We start from the raw sequence: 21946 nt of genomic DNA on the forward strand, positions 1-21946 counted from the left end.
CTTCTAGGAGGAGGTATACACCCTAATCCTGGCCCCACCTATCACAATGAACAAAAAGATAATTCTCTCCCACACACTTCTGTAACCTAATAACAGCAAACCCCAAACCTGGTGATCCAATTTTTGTTGTAATAAATGTTAGAAGCATAAGAAATAAAACAGCTGAACTAAATGCCTGGATTACCCAACATAAGCCTGACATTCCTGCTGCAGCTGAAACTTGGCTTAAACCCAATATAAATGGCTCTGACGTTATGCCTCCTGGCCACAATATCATCCATAGTAACTTTATAAAGAAGAGAAGAGGTGGTATTGCTTTAATATTTACCAACACATATCACATTTCCCCTTACAGCAAACCATTACCAAAATTCAGTTCAGCAGAGCTTTATATTGCTTTACTCAAAATAAACAATTGTAGACAAACATGTATTCCTGTCCTTTACATCCCTCCTAGAGACAATACAGCTATACTGGCAGATATCCTACATTGGATATACATAACATTTCCACAAACAAAAATGCTACTAGGTAATGTGAATGTCAATTGGGTGGACATAAACTCTAATCCCCTACATCTAACATGAACTTATATGGTTTCACACAAATAATTAATAGCCACACACATTATAGCAAGACATCAAATTCCATATTAGATAGTATATGAACCTAGCAAATACACTACCACAGGTACAATGTTAGACTTCCTTAGTGATCATCTTCCAGTCTATATGACCAGAAATCTCACACATCCAGTGAAACATCATATTTATAAAACAACATGCAACCTTTCCAAGTTTAACCCAGAAATATTCATTACTATAGTCATCTGTTCACTGGAACATCCTAAAATTCCTCTTCTTAGATGATGCAGTAAATGAATTCAATACAACTCTTCTAAATGTCTTAAATAGCCTTGCACCTCCTAGAAAGAAGAGACTAAAAACAAATAATGAAGTATGGCTGTCCAAAAAGAGTTGAATGCTAATGCAGGATAGAGAAAAAGCATGGAAAGAACAGCAAAAATATAAAACAGCACAATATCTTGAAAACTTCTGAATGCTTCACAACCATACTAAAAAGCAAATAAATGAAAAGAAAAACTATGCTACAATAACTTTCAGAATAATATGAAACACAACCCTAAAGAAATGACACCCATTAAAGAAGTCTTACATCCCAGCCAAGAATTCAATCCAGCCCCCTCTTCTGATAACTCACCACTCAAAACTGCTATACATTTCATCTCTTATTTTATAGATAGTATAACATCTCTAACCAATGATTCCTCAACATCTAATTCCAACCCTCCCCAACAGCCACATATCACCACATCCACTTTCACCTTCAAACCTCTGCCCACATCCTATATAAAACTAAACAAACATGAACCATGATCTTCTTCAGCTGATGACCTTCTAAGCTAGTACCTAAAAATAGCAGCCAATAGTACTGCCTGCCCTGTCTCAATCCTTATAAATAAGTCGATCCAAGAATCCCACATTTCCTCTGTCTAGAAAAAGTCACACATTATCCTTCTGCATAAAGGAAGAAATTCAACAGACATTAATAACTTTAGATCTATAGCAATCTTATCTAACCTCTCCAAAATATTTGAAAAATGCATTCAAAAGCATTTGCTAGACTATCGCCTGTGGCGTTCGGCCTCATAACACCCCTGGGTAGGCATTAATTATACATTATACAATGACTCCCTATTAATATTCGAAAATGTGCATGCTGATTGGCCAGCCCAACCAGTATGCCCATTGTAAATCCCACAATATACTAATGGAAAAAGGTCTGGTCACCTGGACTTTTTTCCCTTGGTATAAACTGCCCCAAAACTTTTTTTTTTTTACAATTCAAAAAAAAGAGAGAGAGAAAATGGAGCAACGGAGGCTCTCTTTCCTCCGTTGCTTCCATTTCAAAGTATTGATGTACTGGGTATGCATGGGAATGCAAGTCCCATACGCATGCTCAGTACATCAAAATGAAGAAGCAGTATACCACAACCAGTGGAAGAACAGCAATCCGCTGTTATTCAAAGACATTATTTAAGAAAAGTAAGTATTTTTTTTCTTAAATAATGTTATTGTATAATAGCAATAACCAACTCCGCGGTTGTGATATATTGAAGATTTACCCACTATTGCCTTTGTTTAATCACTCTGGCTTCACCCTCATCATTAAACTACACGAACCATGGGTAAATCTTCAATATACAACACCACGTCATTGGTTATTGCTTAATTAATACACACCCTGTCACACGTTATTGCTTTCATAGCTTGTATCATTTCTTAACCAGTGCTTTTATATTATGTCTACCTTATTATAATTATTTAAACTGCAGATATTGTTTTATTTTTGAAGATTGTACAATTATTGTTTTTAAAGTTATGTAATAATTTGGAGATTTTATCCAAGGGCCTCCACTGAAAAAGGGCTTCTACACAGTCAGAACTTCCCGGTAATCAAATGTCAATAAATAAACAATAAATAAATAAATAAAATGTATTTGTCGATTAATATGTCCCTGTTCATGCATAAAAGTTATTTTTGAACTAGGAGTTTGTGTTTTAAAAGACTGTCATGAGACTGTATTGTACTTTTTAATGAAAGCACACTTTCTTCATGTCAGTTTAAAAGTTGTTTAAAGTAATTGAAATCCATTTTTTCTAAAGAGAAATTGTTTGTTTTACTTTTTGAGTTCTTAAAGTATTTTAAAGTGCTGTTTTTGTTTGAAGAAAAGTGGCTTTTAAAGACTTCTAATTTTTTTCTTATCATTTGCTGCTTGTTTTCCTGGGAAAGATACATCATTTTCAACTTGACCATGGAACAAACTACCAGTCCCACAGATGATCCTTCTTCCAGCCACAAGAAGAAAAGATTAAGCATGCAGGCTTTGTCACTATAACAGACTAGCAGTTTGCCTCAGCCACTGGTGAGTGACTCTAGTTTGGTGATTCTTTGCTCCTCAGACCATTTATTTACCACAGATCCCTCTGGTATAGCAGCCATAGCGACTATGGACAGCGGGTTAGCTGCATCCTCTGCAGTTGTTGGAGTCTCTTCAGTGGGCAAAGGAGAACCACTCTTGACAGTCAAGGAGGGCAATAAGGAAGACTTCCCTGTTGTATCAGAATGCTGTTCCCATCCCTAGATAAGCAGCTGCTGCTATTAAGAACACTGCTGGCCCCATTTTTCCTGTCAAAAAGAAATAGAGCACTAAATATGTATTTTCTACTTCTCAAATTTCTATAAACGGGAGTAATTTTCTGGTTCTGGCTCAGGATTTCATTCAGGCTATTGCTCCTTCTTGAAGGTGGTTTTTGATAAAAGAAAAAGGGATATCTCTTTTCCTGAAGAGATCCACAAGTCTAAATCTGGACTGGAAGACGATGGAAGAGATACAGCATTTTCTTCTCAGATTTCTGATTCAGGCTCAGACAAGAACTCAGTTTCTGATTCTCTCTGTGGGGGGTTCTCTTTCTCTGAGAATATTTATTTTATTATTATTTATTTTACTGATATTTGATTGCAGGAAATTCTGACTAGGTAGTGCTAAGTTTCAGTTTAGGCCAAAGTAGAAATGCTTCAAAGCATTACAAGAACATTTCAAATCAAAAACTGTAGCATCTTCAAAAAATAATACTAAAACATCTGCAGTTTAAATAATTCTACCAAATACGACATAAGATGAGAACATTGGTTAAGAACGTCTACAACGTATATCACAGTGATTTAATATATAGAGAATTTTTTAGCCAGTTTAGAGAAATTAAAGATAAGTTAGTATAATACAAACAGGAATTCCAAATGAAGTGGAGATAAACAGGTTTATGTCATATTTAGGCTGGAGTGTTAGGGGTGGGAAATTGATTCAAATATGGAAACGAGTGAAGAAGGGTGAGTAAGGAGGTTAAGTTATGAATAGGTACTTGTTTATATTTAGGGATATAGTTTATCAATGGGATGACCAAGTGGATAGGAAGGTTTTCAGAATGGTTTTAAAGGAATGGAGGGTGGGTACTGACCTAAAGAATATAGGTAAGGAGCTCCGGGCCTTAGCAACATGGTATGAGCACAGACCATGGCCAGCAGATTTTATATGTTTGTGGACAGAGAGGAGATTTTGGTCACTGGCTCATAATGCCCAAGTGGGAACATAGATTTGTAAAATGGTATTTATTGCCCAACCAGCATATGGATACTGAATAATTCTACAGGTGGTAAGAAGCTGTCCATATACTGATGGTGCATTTCTAACCAATTTAGAATTTTTAGTGCTATGCAGCGGTAATTCTGAAAGGGGTATTTGCTGCAAATGTATCCATTTTATTACACCATTGTTCAAGTTTTCCTTTTTGTGGTGCCTGAAGGTTACTTCAAGAAAAATAAAACAATCTTGGTGGTTGAAGATCATTTCACAAATAAATGAAATGTGTAAAAGTCTGAAAAAATGAACCAACACAGCTGATAAGAACGGGACAAGTTTAATAAAACAAAATGGTAAAAAATCAAGGTTAGCACTTTCATGCTCTAAGGCACTTTGTCAGACCAGTACAAAAACATAAAACAAATAATATATAATATATAAGGGATCTTGTTCCACCTCCAGCATGACAATCCATTTTCCTTTCCAGAGAGTCTGAATCTCCATTTTTCTCTTTGGCAACAGATAGTTTCAGACAAGTGGGTTCTGAAGATTATTCATTGGCTCCGAACTGAAATATCAGCACTCGAAATGCCAACTGCCAACAAGCTAAAAAAAAGAAAGGCCAAAAACCCCCAGTCAAGAGCGAATCTCATAACTCTTTCTTCTCCTTTAACCTTCTTTTTGCCATACCTTAGAGAGAAGGGAATATTCTGAGAAATGACATTTCAGACTTAGTATATGTATATCTGATCTTTAAGCCATTCAGTCTTTGCATTTTGGAACTCACTCTAGTGAATCTCAATATATCAAATGGTTACCTAATTTATCAACATTACAGATGGTATAGGCAAGAAATCCCTCCATTTCAGAGGTAATTCCTCATCCATCAGATCACACTCTTTTATTTACCCCTGTCCTTTATCACATGCTGATCCATGAGAGATAGAACCAGTTCCTCCTTCCCAGATTGGGACAGGTTTTGCATAAGAGGCCTCCAAGTAAATTGGAGGCCCCTTCTTGTTATCTTAATTTTGCATGCAGGAAGCTAAAACTTGCACCATTTGAACCAAACAACCTGGCTGACTTGAGGTTCTTAACATGGAAAAAGTTTTACTGATTTCTCTGACCTTTGCAAGAAGACTATGTGAGTTGCAAGCATGTATGGTGACTCAGGAGAACTAATTCTTCTTTTATACTTAAAGTTGTATTTGAGTTTACTTTAATCCAAACTATCTAACTCCCCATTTTCTTTCTTGAACTAAAAAATGAGGGAGAAAGGATGCCCCATAACTTGGATATCTCCAAACAGTTAGTCACCATCTTGACAGCTTTCACTCTTTCAGATCTTTGTTTATTTCATCTGAAGGTAAGAAAGAAGATATTTGTTTATTTCTTGCGAAGGTAAGAAGAAGGAGCAACCTGTGTCAAAATCAGCTATTTTTAAATGGTTGTCTAAGGCTAGTTTACCTTTTCTTATACTCACAACAGCAAAACTATTCCAGGCAGGGTCAAAGCCCACTCTACTAGGGCCTTGGCTTCATCTATGCCATTTTCCAAAGGGTTGGATTCTGAAAGTTTTCTAGAAGCAGCAGCTTGTTTTTCTAAACATATATTTACAAGGCATTAAAAACTTGCTTTCTTCTCTAGGTCTGGGTCAGGCTTTTCTGGGAATATTGTCATGTGCTCCAGGACCTTCCTCCTTCCACCTCCCAAATGTAGGAAGCTAGGGTAATATACCCATATAGCTAAGGCTACTGCAGCAGTGATGATAACCATAGTGTAGCTGTGAAAGTAAACTTAGCATAACAGTAGATGTTCAAAGGATCACTGCTGTGGTAACTACTCCTTCCCACCCCCCCCTTCTTTTTTGGTGTGTTGTTTATGCAAGGGGGAGGACATTTACTTTTTGCTGTTCCAAGCATTTTCCTTTCTGGATTCAGCCTCCCCCTGTCTGTTGGCATGAAAACTCCAAATGACTTGGCACCCAAACCTCTCTTTAAGCAACTCAGCTTGAGTTGAATGATGATTTGGGTGCATGGAAGGTGACCTGAAACTTTGGCAGCTGGCCAGATGTTATATCCTTGGCAGGATATAGCCCATATAGCTAAGGCTACTGCAGCAGTGATCATTCGATCATCTACTGTTATGATATGTTTATTTACATAGCTGTACTTCTTTCCCCTCATAATTCCATGTTCTGTGTATAATATCATGTCTGACTAAACTACAGTGACTGTGGATAGAACAAAATGTCCTTAGTATTCTCTTTGTCCTTTTTTGCTTTAATTGTGCTCACTGTTTGCTGCTATTTTGTATTTAAACATATTAGTAAAGATTGTTAGTTTTGCAGCATGACAGCTGAAAGGACCCATCAGTGTGCCAAGTGTATTTACACTGCATTGAAGTTACAGTGTACACTGATATGAAGTAATTAATGATAGTCCTTTTCCACATCAATACATTTCCACCAATAATGCCTTTAAGTGAATGGCATAATTACATAATGTGACCTCCATTTATCAAATTATTTCTTGCATGGACCTTTACATCTGTTTATATTTACACTGCACACTTTCTGTTTTATTCTTCTATTGCCCACTTTTATCCTTCATTCATTCTCTGCTAATTTACCTTACCCAGTGCAGAATTATGGGTAACCAGAGCTTATACTGGTACTAACTGGACACAAGGTTATGAATGACACTACTTTTGCTGAATATATTATTATTCCTCTGTTTTTAATCTATTTTCTCTAATTTAAACATCGAGCTACATCTTAGTCTGTATCAGCTGCTACATATAATTAGTGTGCACTGGTTAAGATGCTGAATCTTAGTTAAGCCAGTAGGCCATTAATGTTACTGCTGCTATGTTACCTGCTCTCTCAGCTGATACTGTTTTTACATTTATGCTGTCCGAGTCTGCATAATTAGAGCCATATATGCAAACAATTGTTCTTAGCACTTTTTCAGTTTCTTCTATTTTACATATTCTGTCATGTCATCTACCATGTGCACATTCATCCTTACTTTTGTATGTGCTAAATAAATACATTTATAACAATTGTCTGTTTTAGCCTTGTGTTAATTTGTTTTGACATCTTTGTTAGTTCAATTTAGAGATGTTATACTTGCAGAGCTTTAATCCACGAGTCTCTAATAAAAAAAGGTTGTACCATGTGAGAATTTCTACACCAGTAAATTGTAGGAATAGTATTATAGTCATTAATAAAAGTAAATTAATTACTCTGTGACCTCATCAGCCAGCACCTATATAACATGGGAGCCTTTTTAAAAATCTACTGTACAAGAGCTGTTGGTGTACAGACATACCCAATGACATCTGTAAGGCAGATCTTTCTTAAAATAAAAATGGAAAACGGGATGTGCGATAATAAAAGATATAATTAGCTTTGCACAAAACATACCTGACAGTTCAGCAAACCTTGAGCATTAAATGGACAGAGTAAGCAGAAATGTAATATTATGGTAGGTTTGCATTTTAAGATTTAAATGCTCAGCAAAACTCATTTCTCATTGTAAGCTACTGTCATGACTAGAAAATGAGTAAGCTGGTGTATAATTATTTATAAACCAATTTACTGACAGACATGCATGAAATAATTTCAAATATTCTTTCAATAAACTCAGACCTTTGCAATTATAACAGAACTCATTTTAGATTTACCCACCAAGTATCATCTACGTTCATATGCATCATTAAAATGCTAATTTTATTTCTGTTTTAATGGTCTGCCAAAAACTTAAAAGTAAGAAATCAAAATCTTTGCTCAAATATTGTAACATTCATTTATATAATTTTGAAAAACAATGATTCAAAAGAATACCTTATAAAAAACACCATTCACAGCTAATGAAAACACACCATTGCTAGTTAATATAGCAGACACACACACGCAAACTCACACACACACACACACACACACACACACACACACACACACACACACACACACACACACACACACACACACACACAAGCACACATCTTTCTGTCTCTCTATCTCTGTATGTTCTATATGTTTTTATATTTAAAACACATGCACACACATGAGCGCATACACACATACCTCTCTTTTTCTCTGTAATATGTGGTGTCTGAACCCTTAATACAGTGAAATGCATTTCTGTGCATACACATATAAAAGCAATATTTCATCAAACTGTGTTTTTAACCTGAATTATTTTTGGGAACCTAGAATTCAAGATACAACTAATGCTGACTTTTAAGAAAAGACTGCCTATTATGTATATGTACTTGTTTCTTATGTAATTGAGATTTATCCCTTATCAAGTCATCTGCTAACAAAGTGCCTTAAGGGTTGTATGCACATACACACACACACACACACACACACACACACACACACACACACACACACACACACACACACACACACACACACATACACCTACTATGAATAGTTGACCCATATAAACATCAATGTGCTTAACACAAGCATATTACATCAACACCCTACAGTGCATGCTGCAAGGCTAATCCTTAGAATATGCAATACAAAAAACAGTGTTTTTTGCAGGGGGGGAGCTGCACCTCCCACATCCCTTGCTAATTATATAAAACAAGAGATTGCTCAGCCCGTGGAAAAATGGCATATCCCCTTACCCTGGGGATAGTTGATCTTACCCATCTGTTGACCAAAATTCACTGAATGGACTATAGGTGGCACTCAATCGAAAACCACATTTTTGAGTGGCAAATGGTTGAATAAATGTTTCAACATCAGTTAATTGAAACAAAAAAAATTGGAATATGTTTTTGTTTTTTTTTCATGAGGAACACTAACCTGTACCCTACACCCCCTCCTAATTATCTATGCCAATGCTGAGATCACAGTACAGTTGAGTAAGGGTAATGTCCCCGATCCCAACTGCACCGCAGTTTTATAGTAAGTAATGCCAGCATTCTTCTGTCAAATGGCTCTTCAACTGATTATGCCAGCATTGCAAATGTCTGATATTCTGATCATTTGACCAACAGTATTCTTTACACACACACACACACACACACACACACACACACACACATATATATATATATATATATATATATATATATATATATATATATAGAGAGAGAGAGAGAGAGATCCTTTATTCACCAGGTTAGTCTCACTAGTCTTAGTCTAGTAGTCTCTTTTCAAGGAGACCTGGCCAGAGCATCAGGAAGCTTCCCCTACTCTTGGTAGTAGGGGTAAATATTTGTATGTTACACAAAATACTTCCTGTTTCTGTTCCAGGCATTGAGGTGGCTGAAGAAACAGGGAGATAAAATGTCTGATTCAGCTTGCACTGAAACTGGAATGAAAGTTGCTGATAATGTAGTCAAAATGCTAGAATTGCTACCAGAAGTCTTTTTTCTTCTGATGATGTGGGTGCAGAAAAAACACTGACATTGGAGACAAAGGAAATTGTGAAGGAAAAGGAGATTGTAGCTGAAACAGAAATGGATTCAGAAGAAAACTTTCAGAGGAGATTGTTTGAAGGACAGACAGTTACCTCTGACAAATTCATAATTATTACCTTCCAATTGAGGGGGGGGGGTGCAGGATGATTATTTGGAAGAAATGATAAACCAAAGTGAGACAGAAAGTCGAGCAGCAATTTCATGGAGTGACATCATGGAAAAATAGAAGAAGACAAAGGAGAATAAAAGACTGTGCCAGAAAAACTTCCAGAGACTATGCACAAACTGTTGGAGAAGGAACAAAGAAGAAACAAAAATAAAATAAACAAAAAAGAAGTAAACAGTATGTGTGAGCAGTAAAAAAGAAGGTTTGGACTGGTAAGAGGTTTGGGACTCTGTCATAACACATCTAGGTGTCAAAGTAAAAGAGGTAAGAACATTTATTTTAATTAATAAAGAGACTTTTTTATGACTTGGTATTTGAGATTGGGCAGGCCATGGAAATTTTTTTGGGTGCATATGAGTAAATGAAAAATATCTATCCATGGCCAAAATATGTGGTACAAGCTTTTTCCAGACAAAAAAAAAAAAGAATAATAATCCAAAACTGAAGTGAAGCAAAATAACTGAAAGAACATATGTTAACTATATGTAAAGAAGTAATTGACACTACAAAAATATATGATGAAAGAAGACTATGGACTGGGGGATGGGGATGTGGAGTAATACTGAAAATGGAAAATGATAATGTTATGCATGTACCTAGTATTATTAATGTTCATGGTTACAAGGGTTTTGTGAAATACAGGGGTCAACCAAAGACTTGTAATTTTTTTGTGGAAAAAATGTTCATTTAATCAATTAATATGATAAAAAAGGTTATTTATGTGGTAAAACAGTGCATAATGCAAAAAATGTGATTTAAATTGCAAAATAATGTGGAAGTACTGGTCATTCATGGCTAGAATGTGAAATGAATGTGTAAGTAAATCAAAATGAAAATAAAGTTATACAGGAGAAAGAGATAGAAGAATGTGTTATCAAAGAAAATGTACAAAAAAGTTGTGTTTGAAAGAGGTTATACATGAAGTTACATAAAGTAACGAGGACAAAGAAACAGAGGAGACATGAGGAAGAAGCTGACTGATGCACAGTTAGAAAAAGAAAGAATTGACCAGGGAAAAGAGTTAACGAAAGGAAAAGTAAATGCAAAAATATACTACTTATAGAAAATAAGAAAGGAAAGGGATGCACATTTTATTTTACTAACTGTTCTTTAAAGCTGAAAATATTAGCTTTAAATGTGAACAGTATGAAAAATCTTAAGAGGAGAATAGGTATATTACAATGGTGTGCTGCAGTAAATGCAGATATTGTTTTAGAAGAAATCAGATTATTAAGAGAGGAAAAAAAGAACACAAACTGAAAAACATTGGAATGGCATGGTAGTTTGGAACATTGGGAAAGAAACATGCTCAGGCATATGCATATTATGTCAAGAAAGCATTAAAATATTACATGTAACCATAGCAGAACTAGGTCAAATTATGGTAATAGACTTGAGATGGAAAAATATGTGTATACAATTTTAGCTTTATATGCATATGTAACAAAAAAGACAGAGAAATGATGTTTAAAAACATTCTTGAATATATTTGTGTAAATATGGACATTATAGTGGTGGGTGATTTTAATTTCAAGTTAACAAAAAAAGAAGAATTGTGATGTTAAAATAGTTAAAGCAATTATATATATATAGATTAGTAAATAAAGAGACTTAATGGAAAGGAATTAGATTTGGAAAAAAGAACTTATGGAATTCTGGAAAAATCATATGAATATGAGAGAGTTTTATGAGGATTAGTCTGTTTTTTGTCTTACATTTAAAGAAACATTTAAAAACTATTTTTAGAATGAATAAGGAAGACAAGAATAAAAGAAAAAGAGAGATATAAGATATTGAGTCAAGAAACATTAAAAGACTTATTAGAGAAAAAAGTCATTTTATGAAAAAGAAAGAAATATATAAAATGACAAATTAAAATTAACAACTTGTTATATAAACAAGAATATTGTTTACAAAGAAAGAAAGAAGTAGCACCATATTTGAACAAAATAATAAAAGAAGGAAAAACAATAGGATACTTAAAAAATAAGGAAGGTAAGCAAATAAGACAGCCAGAAGGGATATACAAAATAAAGAATGTGTATTAGAATTATTTGTTAAAAGAGAAGAAACATAGAACAAATTTATAAAGGTGAAAAATTAAATAATGTCAATAATGAGTATTTAGAACAAAAAATAACTATGAAAGAATTGAATGAATTTTAAAAGATATTAACATGAATTGTGCAACAGGACTGAATGGAATTGGATATGTTATGTATAAAGAAACGAAGGAGTGGCAAAAATAATTTTTATCGAAGTTATGAATGAATGGTTAGAAACTGGAATTAAAGAGAAAGAGATATGTACAGGAGTTATAAAATTTATATTTAGAAAAGGAAATAAAGAGGAGATAAAAAAGCGGAGACCTGTAACATTGAATAATATGGATTGTATTTTTTTATGAGAATAATAACAAAAAGGTTACAAAAATGGATAGAATATATGACCAAAATGTATTCAGTAAAAAGGAAAAGAAAGTCAAGAGTTAGTATAGCTTATAAGAGAAATAATTGGTGATATAATAAATAAAAATGTAGAAGTGAAGGTTATGATAGGGGATATATGTATAGCCTATGATAATATTCAATATAAATCATTATGGGGAATTTTGCAAGCAGATAATGTAAGCAAAAAATATTGCAAGTAGCAAAATCTGTTTATGGATGTTACTATGTGAAACTAAATATAAATGGCTGAATTGGGGAATTAATGAAAACAGAATGTGGAATAAAGCAGAGCTTTCCAGCTAGTAGTGTAATTTTCTCATTAGTTATATATGTAATACTGAAGGAAATTAAAATGTCAAGTAGCAGTGGATACAAAATGATGAAGGAAATACAATTGCCAATAATGCATAATTATGTGCATGATATTGTATTAATTGTTAAAAATAAAATATAGATGGAAGAAGTGATTGAAAAATTAAGTATAAATTAAAACGATTGTTTACGTTTAAATAAAGAGAAAAGTAAAGATTTGGTTTTGAAGGTATGATAGGAGGTATTGAGTTCAATGAAAAATATATAGATATATTAGGAATATTATTTGGAAGGAATGAATACAGACATTAACAATGGGATAATGTACTCAAAGAAGTAAAGGATATGACTGTTTTTTTTTGGGGGGGGGATTTATATAGATGTTCATAGAGAAAAAAAGCACACATGTTGGACACCGTGGTAACAGGAAAAAAATGTCTATGTTGCTAATATCTATATGATTTCTATTAAGTACACAAAGGAACTAATGATGATTATTTTCTTTTATATGGGACTCTAGATTGAATCCTGTCAAGAGAGTGATTATATATATATGAAGAAGAGCAAGGAGGCTTGGGTTTAATAAACACAATAGTACATGCAGCATCTTTAATTTTATATAAAGTATTAAAAGGAATTATGAAGGGAAATAAATACTTAATATAAATTATACTATATTATAAAGGAAAAGAATTGTGGGAAGGAATGCAAGTTAAAAAAGAAGTAAAAGCATTGTCAATGAAGAAATGAAAGGGTACCAAAACAAAATTGTGTTATAGAAAATAAAAAAAGAACATATTTGAAAAAAAAAAGAAAGGTTATGAAAGCATTTTATTGCACTGAACCATGGAAAGATTTAGAAATAGATAAGGAAAAAAATCATAATGATGAGATATAATAACTATAAAAAGAATGATGAGATATAATAACTATAAAAAGATTAAAGAATGTAATGATTTTTTATGGAGATTGTCTATTAGAAAATTGCCAGTTAAGGCAAATATACCATTCAAGAAAAAGCAAGATAGAATTTGTAATATATGTGGAGAGTTTGAGACTACTGAGCATGTGTTTTGAAATGTGAAAGAGTTAATAATTTGTGGAAAGAAATTTGAAAACATAATAGGGTGAAAAGTGTGTTAAAATTTAGCAAATAAATATGGACATAATCGAATTTGGCTATTATGGTGCATGATAACAGGAAGAAGTAAAGAAAATGGACAGAGTAATATCTTATGTTTCATGGACTGTAGAGAATAAAAGACTAAATGAAATTAAATACAATGGAAAATGCACTTTGACAAAGATTCTGAAGAAAATAATGTTTTGTTTGTGGATAAAAGAATTTTGAGTGAATGCTTAAATTGAAGTTTATAATGTATGTAGATTTGTAAATAGATGTAAATAATGTAAATATGTAAATACGTAAGTAATATGTAATGCATATATCAATAAAAACCCTACTTTTTTCCATATGGGGATATGTTTGTGTGTTGCATGTTCTGCTTCCTGCTTCTGTTCCAGGCACAAAGGCAGTTCACAGAAGAAGGAAACTACTCTAAGCAAAAATAGAGGTTAGAGAAGAGAATGGCAAGGTGGATGATGATTATGGTGCTGTTATTCAAACAGTGGATATGTTAAGGTTAATGCAGAATAAATCAGGGGTGACGGAGAGGCTGAGAGAAGAACCTGGGGTGTTGGAAATGGGGGAAATAGCAGCCAAACCTTTTTAAAACAGTCTTAATGTGGTGGATGCAGTGAAGGTAGCTACAGAAGAGTTGTTTCAGCAGAAGCTGTATGAATCTGAAGTTGCAACACACGGTTGTATTGTTACAACCCTTCAGTCGGGAAGAGTGTGGGATGATATATTGCTAGGCTTGGTCACTGAAAGTGAGCCAGAAGATGGTAAGGACTTCTCATGGAGAGAAATGATGGACAAGATACAGAATGAAGAAGTGCAGCAGAGTGAAGGCATGAAGGGTGAGAGAAAATGTTATGCAGAAATGGGTAAAGGAGGGATGCATGGTAAGAAAGAAGAGACAAAAGTAAGTTTGAAGAAAAAGAGATTATTTAAAGTGCAGATTGAACAGAAGGAAGATACAGAAATGGAGAGATATAAGGCATGGGACAAAGTTATTAAGATGCTCAAGGTTAAAACTAATGAGGTAAGAACATTTATCCATATTAATTAAGAGACTTTTTATGACATTATTTTCAAGACTGAGCACATAATGGAAAGATTTATAGAAGAATTTGAACAAAAGAAAAACTTTGCACCATGGAACTTATATGTACTTAAGCCCTCGTTTAGGGAAACAAAGAAATAAAATAATATTCGATTCAGAACTGAAGTGGAAAAAGATATTTAAAAAATGCATTTAGTATATTTATGTTATGATGTATTGAATTTATCAAAAGTGTATGACAATAGAGGTTTATGGATGGGGCATGGGATTGTAATATGATATTGAAACTGGAAAATGACAGTATTGTACATTTTCCAAGTGTTATTAATGTTGAAGGTGATAGAGGCCCAGTTAGATATTTGGTGCAGCCAAAAACATGCTTTTTGTGTGGAAAACAGATCACTTAATTAACAAATGTGAAAAAAGACAATGTTTTTCATGTGGGGGTATAAGACATGATGCGAAATGTTGTGAACCTAAATGTTATAAATTAAAAAAAAAGGTGGGACATCTGGGGGGTAGTGTAAAGAAAAAGAAAATGAAGCAGTGTCAGACATAATAGAGGAAGTAGAAGAACAAGAAAACAGGACAACGTTATAGAAAAACAATTAGAAGTTGAAAAAATGGGAAACAAGATAGTAATATTTCTAACGGAGACCAAATGATACAAAAAGATAAAGTGAAGGAAGTTTTAAACATAGATAATACTGAAGAAGAAGAAGAGTCAAGTTTAAGTTAGAATGATGATGTTAAATGGAATATAGTTAAACAAAAGAGAAACTTTATTGGTAAAAGAGTAAGAGAAAGGAAAAAGAAGACTACAGAAGAGTTTAAAAAGGAAAAAAGGAAAAGGATGAATACACATTATTTAATGTAGAAGTATGTGTAAAGTTTTCTCATTAAACGTCAATAGTTTTAAGAAAATGTGATAAGGAATTTTGAGAAAGAGATCTACTCTGGAATACTTATATAAAGATGTCACCTTTGTCATAGCAGGTATAATTACTATTATTTTTTTAAGATGGAGGGAGCATGCTATGATAATTATTGCAATATATGCATATGTAATTAAAAAGAGATGGAAGAGATGTTTAGAAAGATAATACAATATGTAGTAGTTAACATGGACATAACTGTAGTAGGAGACTTTAATTGTAATCTATGACAGCAAAACAAAAAGGCTTATGATGTCAAAATAGTAAAGGATATTATAAAATATGGACAGTTAAAAATGTGGAATCTAGAGACATGCATGTATAGAAGAGGGGAAAAATTACAGAAACAGATTTTTTTTATTGTCAGAAAGCTTAGTAATAGTTTAACAAGGAATGTTATTAACATATTTTTCAGGGTTCCTCTTAAATCAGTGAATGCTTAAAATAGTGAACAATGTTTAATCAACCATTTTTATTCAAAATGGCGAAATCCCAAAAGCACGGAACAGCAATTTTTTTCCCAAGGAAAAAAAATCACTGGGCCATTTTCGGGACTTTGCCATTTCCTCCACTGTGGTGTGATTACGAAGTTGGTATATTTAAGTAGGGGGTGAGGAGCACAGGCCCCCACATGGGGGGATATGAGGGGCAAAGCACCCCACTTTATTTTGTGTTTTTTTTTTTAATGGAGCAGTGATTTTTTTCCCTGGGAAAAAAAATCGCTGTTTCGTGTGTTCGGCATTTTGGTATTTCGACATATTAGGTCTATTATATAGCGTTCACTAAGTTAAACATTCGCTGATATAATATAGACCCATTTTTGAGACCACAAGGCAATTTGGATTATGATAAAGGGGAACAATGATTATATAAAACTAGGGAAAGGTAAAAAAAGAATAAATGAAGTCAAATGGAATACTAAAGGGAGAAAAAAAGGTTCTAACATTATGGCAAGATCATGTAGAAATGAAATAATTTTATAAAGATTGGTCAGAATGGTGGTTACATTTTAAACTGAAATATAAAAAAAGTTATGTAAAAGAGAAGATATACATGGAAAAATATATAAGAATTTAAAACAATGCTACGATTGATTGTTTAGAGAAGAATGATGATTTTTTTTTTTTACTAAGGAACATAAATTATATGATTTGAATAAGAAAATGATAAGACATTTATTGTACAAAAAATATTTCTTAAAAGGAAAATAAGAAGAAATTGCACCATATTTTAGAAAAATAATTAAAGAGAATAACCGTGTATTGAGTGAAATGAAAGATTCTTCAGACAGAATGCATAATACACAAGGAGAGATTATGAATGTAGTAAAAGAACATATTAAGATAGTATTTAAAGAGCAGAGAATAAAGACATGGAAAAAGTGGAAGACACATACTTTTCCTGATATAGAGAATAAGGACTTAGAAAAAGATATAGGACTAGAGGAACTAGAACAGGCAATAAAATTAATGAATTTAGAGTCAGCAAGAGGACATCATAGATAGAATATAAGATGTTCAAAAATAAGACTATGGATCAAAATAAATGGTTTATAAAGGTATTAAACAAATGGTTAGAAAAAGTTTTCAGGTGTTAAGAGCTATGTAGAGGTATCATTAGGTTTATGTGGAAAAAAGGATAGAATGAAGAAATACAGAATTGGAGACCAATTGTGTTAAATAATACAGATAATAAGAATTTTATGAAAATATTACAAAAAAGGATGGAGGACTAAGTAAGTAATGTAAATGAACATATGTTTGGCATAAAAGTAAAAAAGAATAATATTTATTGTTAATAATTAGATAAATAGATGATATAGTAGTTAGAAATGTTCAGACAAAAGTAATAGTATGATATTTAAGGAAAGCATTTGATTCAATTCACCACTCAACATTATGGGATATTTTTGATATATATAATATAAATAAGAGGCTTAAAAATGTGTGCCTGTCAGCATATAAGCATACCATAGTGAAGGTTATGCTAAATGGATGGTTGAGTGAAGATATAAAGGTAGAAAAGGTTATTAGACAAGGTTTTCCATTGAATGGTACATTATTTCTGTTAGTAATGAAAGCAATGACTATGTATATGAATAAAGAGATGGCTGTTATGAGCTATATTTCAAATGAAGGGATAAAACTGCCCATTTATTTAAATTATGCAGATGATATTATCATTACAACAAAGAATGAAGTAAGTATGGACACAGTGATAAAACAAATGCAAGAAACCATCTAGATTATTGGTTTGTATTAAATAAAGAAAAAAGTCAGTGTTTAGGTTTTAAAGGAAGGATTACTGGAATTGATTTCAATAAGGATAAAATTATGATCCTTGGGATAAACTTTGGGAAACAAGAAATTGTAAATTCCATATGTAAAGAAAATGTAGAGGAAATAAAACACATGCATGTGTGTTTCAGAAGTTCTTTAGGCTTTCTTTTAAAAGATAATGTTTATTTAATAAATTCCATAGTATTAGCAAATATTACTTATTTAGCTGGTGTTTTTAGTCTTCCTTTAAAATAAGAGAAAGATGTTTTTAATATAATACTTTCTTTTATTTGGGGATCAAGGTTGAACCCTGTAAAAAAGAGGGATTTTGTATGTGAAAAGTGAAAAAAAGGTTTAGGGTTAATAAACAATATAGAGTATATGTCCCCAATAAACTATACAGTGATGAAATATTTAAAAGAAAATGAGGGTTCATTCTTAAAGAAAATATAAACTTTAAAATATAAAACTGAATGACTGATTTTTTTTAGTTCAAGAAAAAGGAGGAGTTATAATAAAGAAATTAAAAATTATCAAGACAAGATTATATTAGGGAAAATAAATGTGAATGAAACTGATAATAAGAGAAAATAATGGTATGATAAGATTATGGAAAAGTATTATAGGATATATCCTTGGAAGGAATTAAACACTGAGAAAAGAAATGCTATTATTGCAAGAATGAAAAGATGTCAAAGACATATAGAAAGTGAGGATTTTTTATGGAGACTGTCTATACTAAAATTATCAGTAAATGTGAATATGCCATATAAAAGTATAAAAGATTGAGTATGTTTATATTGTGAGGAATATGAAACTTGTGAACATGTTATTTTGGAATGTAAAAGATCAAAAACATTATGGAGAAAGATTATAGATAAGAAATTAATTTAAAGATGTAGATGTGAACAATTTAAACATGGATATAATCGGATTTGGGTTTTAATAGAAACAAAACTAAGAAAGAGGCTGAAAGTCTTGATAAAAAAGATATTTGTTATATTAAGGTTGATATGGAATCAGAGAGTTAATAAAATTATGTTTATTGAAAAATAGGACTTTGCAACGATGTTGAAAAAATAAGGTATTGGTTGTGGAAACTGGAGTGGAAGTCAAAATTTTGAAAAAGTATGTGTTCTATATGATGGGCGGCCACGGTGGTGCAGCGGTTAACGTCGCCTCACAGCAAGAGGTTCTCTGGTTCAATCCTCAGCTGGGGTGCCTTCTATGTGGAGTCTGCATGTCCTCTCTGTGGTTGCGTGAGTTTCCTCCAGGTGCTCCAGTTTCCTCCCACATCCCAAAGACATGCTGTAGGTGGATTGGACACTCTAAATTGGCCCTAGGTGTGAGTGTGTGTGTGTGTGTGTGTGTGTGTGTGTGTGTGTGTGTGTGTGTGTGTGTGTGTGTGTGTGTGTGTGCCTTCCATGGAAGGTTGCTGGCTCGACACCGTAAAACTCTACTGCCAATCATGAGCAGACAGGTGATCCACTGTGGCGACCCCTAACCAGGAAAAGCCAAAATAATAATAAGAAGAAGATGTGTTCTATATGATGACGCTAAATGTAAAAAGATGTGATTTGCAAATAGTGTATATATACATTGTAAACATTAAAAAATATGTATCTATATTCTAAATAAGTAAGATGTAAATAACTATTGTTTGTGTATATAATTATCAATTATGGAAATAAAGAATCCCTACTCTTTTCAATAGATGGTTTGGAATATTTAACATATACCTGAGATAGCACTAACTCAATCAGGTAGGGTACGTCCACACACAAAGCAATACTGTCTGAAGCAGTATGATATACCTTTCTAACAGGTTTCTAATAATTCTGTACAGCAATGTTATCAGTGGACTAGTGCAGAGAGAAACTCAGCCCATTACATAGTTAGTGTAGTGTTAAAATCATTCCTGCATTGTCAGAAAACAAGCTACTAGGTGATCAATTATGCCAGAAAGGGCTGTATGAGGAAATAGTGGAAAATGTCGTGTTTATGGGCCTGACAAGAGGGTTTATTCCCCATTTAGTACATGGCAGATTGTACTGTTGATCATAGAAAGTAGTAACTACTTCAGAAATCTTTTGACTATGAAACTGGTAAAACAGACTCAGGTTTTAAAAGTAAGAATTTTCATTTAAGTTTCCTACAGACTAATCAAATGGCTGTAGAAGAAAGGTATCTACCTTTATGCAGTTAAAGTTACTACATATTTGACTTTTATACAATGCTCTTACAATTTAGCCATTGCAGAATAATATCATATTGTGCTTGAGTGTGCAGTATGTTTGGAATCACTTACATTTTTCATGTAGATTTGGTCATGATGGTTAGCCACAGACATGGTGATGATTCACAGTGACCCTTGCATATATTTCAGTCCCATGAAAACAGTATTACCTTTGTAATCACTTGAATTAAATAACCATAAGGCATACGTTATGTGTTAAAGCATATATAGGCAATACCCCCAGTGCAGTGCTAATAAAGCAACAGTTCAGGGAAGAATAGGAAAAGTATGGATTATGGTATGATTTAGTCTGTAATGGCAACGATTAATTAATAGGATTAAGAAAGGGTTTTTTATGAAATAAGTACATGACAACATTTTCCTCATTTCTGCTCCCATGGATTATTTGTTATATAACTTTAAAATGAATAGAGAAACCTAACAGGGAACTGTTTAACATTTAACAAATGTTTCATAGTTGTCATGATCTGTTTCCAATATTAAATAAACATGCTGACATAGTGTGATAAAATGATTTATTTGAAGGTAGGCTGTTCAGACACCAAATAAATTTATTCATTTTTTTGTTAATTTTCTCATAGCATTATATATTATTGTGCATATAAATTTTATTCATCTTTCATGTGACCTTGTAGATAGCATCCTTATAACCAAATCTACAAGACAAATTTAAGTGGTTCCTAGCATACTCAAGCCCAATATGATGTTATTATACTATGGTTAAAGTACTTATATATATATATATATATATATATATATATATATATATATATATATATATATATATATTATTCATTTACTGATAGTTAAATAAAAAAGGTTCCTTCTTTCTATTTCATTTATTATTGAATTATTGCAGGGAATTGTGCATGCTATATTTTAAGCTTCTAGCTGCTTTCCTTCTAGATTTTTAATCTAATTACCAGTTTCCAAATATCTTACACTTTTTTAGTAAATAAAAGTAGAAAAATAAAACATCTTGTCATCATTCATGTCTATATTCCATCTTCTGATGAGTTGGTTAGTGAGCTAAAGAGTCTTTCTAGCATGTTTTTTGTATTTATTATAAAACTCATTGAACACTGATGCATTATAATAGCCTGAGATTTTAATTCAAGTTTCCCTGTTAACATTTGTGGAATTTATGTGGAAACTGATGTCTCAGATGTGCAGACATTAGTTTAGAGTATCGTTGGGGTAGCAGATTGGCAGGTCTTATTTCCCTGTTAATAGGGGAACTGCAAAATCAAGTTATCAAATATTTTGATGTGTCATGTGGATTCTTGTATATAACTGTATATTTCCTCCAGTGGCCTCTTGGTCTTACACTAAGAAAATGAGATGTTGGCCAATGATTTGCCATAAGCCGTTCCTTGTAAATTATTTGCAGTCAACTGCATTACATCTTGAGATATTATTTTTAGTATAGCTGTTGCTATTGAAATTATGAGGCATTTCTGCTTCTGGATTTTCTTTTGTCCTCTAATATATCACGAAAACCCTAAGATTTATTAAAATGCATGCATTAAATGCATCTTGAATCTAAAGCAGAGACTGATCAGAAGCTGGTACATCTGCAACAACTCTTTGTTGTACTGTATGATGTAACTACTAACCCCAGAAACATGCCTGCCATGAAAATCATATGCTTTATGAAAAGTTCCCAGAGTGTGAGTCAGGGGTACTATTTATAGCCAGCTACCAAGACACTGATTGCCAATTAATGATGCACAAAAAGAGGTAGTCTGTGA

General features: G+C 32.8%; 1 protein-coding gene across 1 annotated transcript in view; it reads right to left on the reverse strand.

Annotated features, from left to right (window-relative positions):
• Nucleotides 1-21946, reverse strand: part of SP2 (Sp2 transcription factor) — an 870724-nt gene that overhangs the window by 768868 nt on the left and 79910 nt on the right. The window contains exon 3 of the mRNA XM_044054737.1: nt 15859-15870. Within this exon, the coding sequence (XP_043910672.1) occupies nt 15859-15870 (12 nt within the window). The remainder of the gene's footprint in view (nt 1-15858; nt 15871-21946) is intronic.

The sequence above is a fragment of the Protopterus annectens genome, chromosome 13.part0 (assembly GCF_019279795.1).
Source record: "Protopterus annectens isolate FY-2018-M chromosome 13.part0, PAN1.0, whole genome shotgun sequence".
In the NCBI taxonomy this organism is placed as follows: domain Eukaryota; kingdom Metazoa; phylum Chordata; order Ceratodontiformes; family Protopteridae; genus Protopterus; species Protopterus annectens.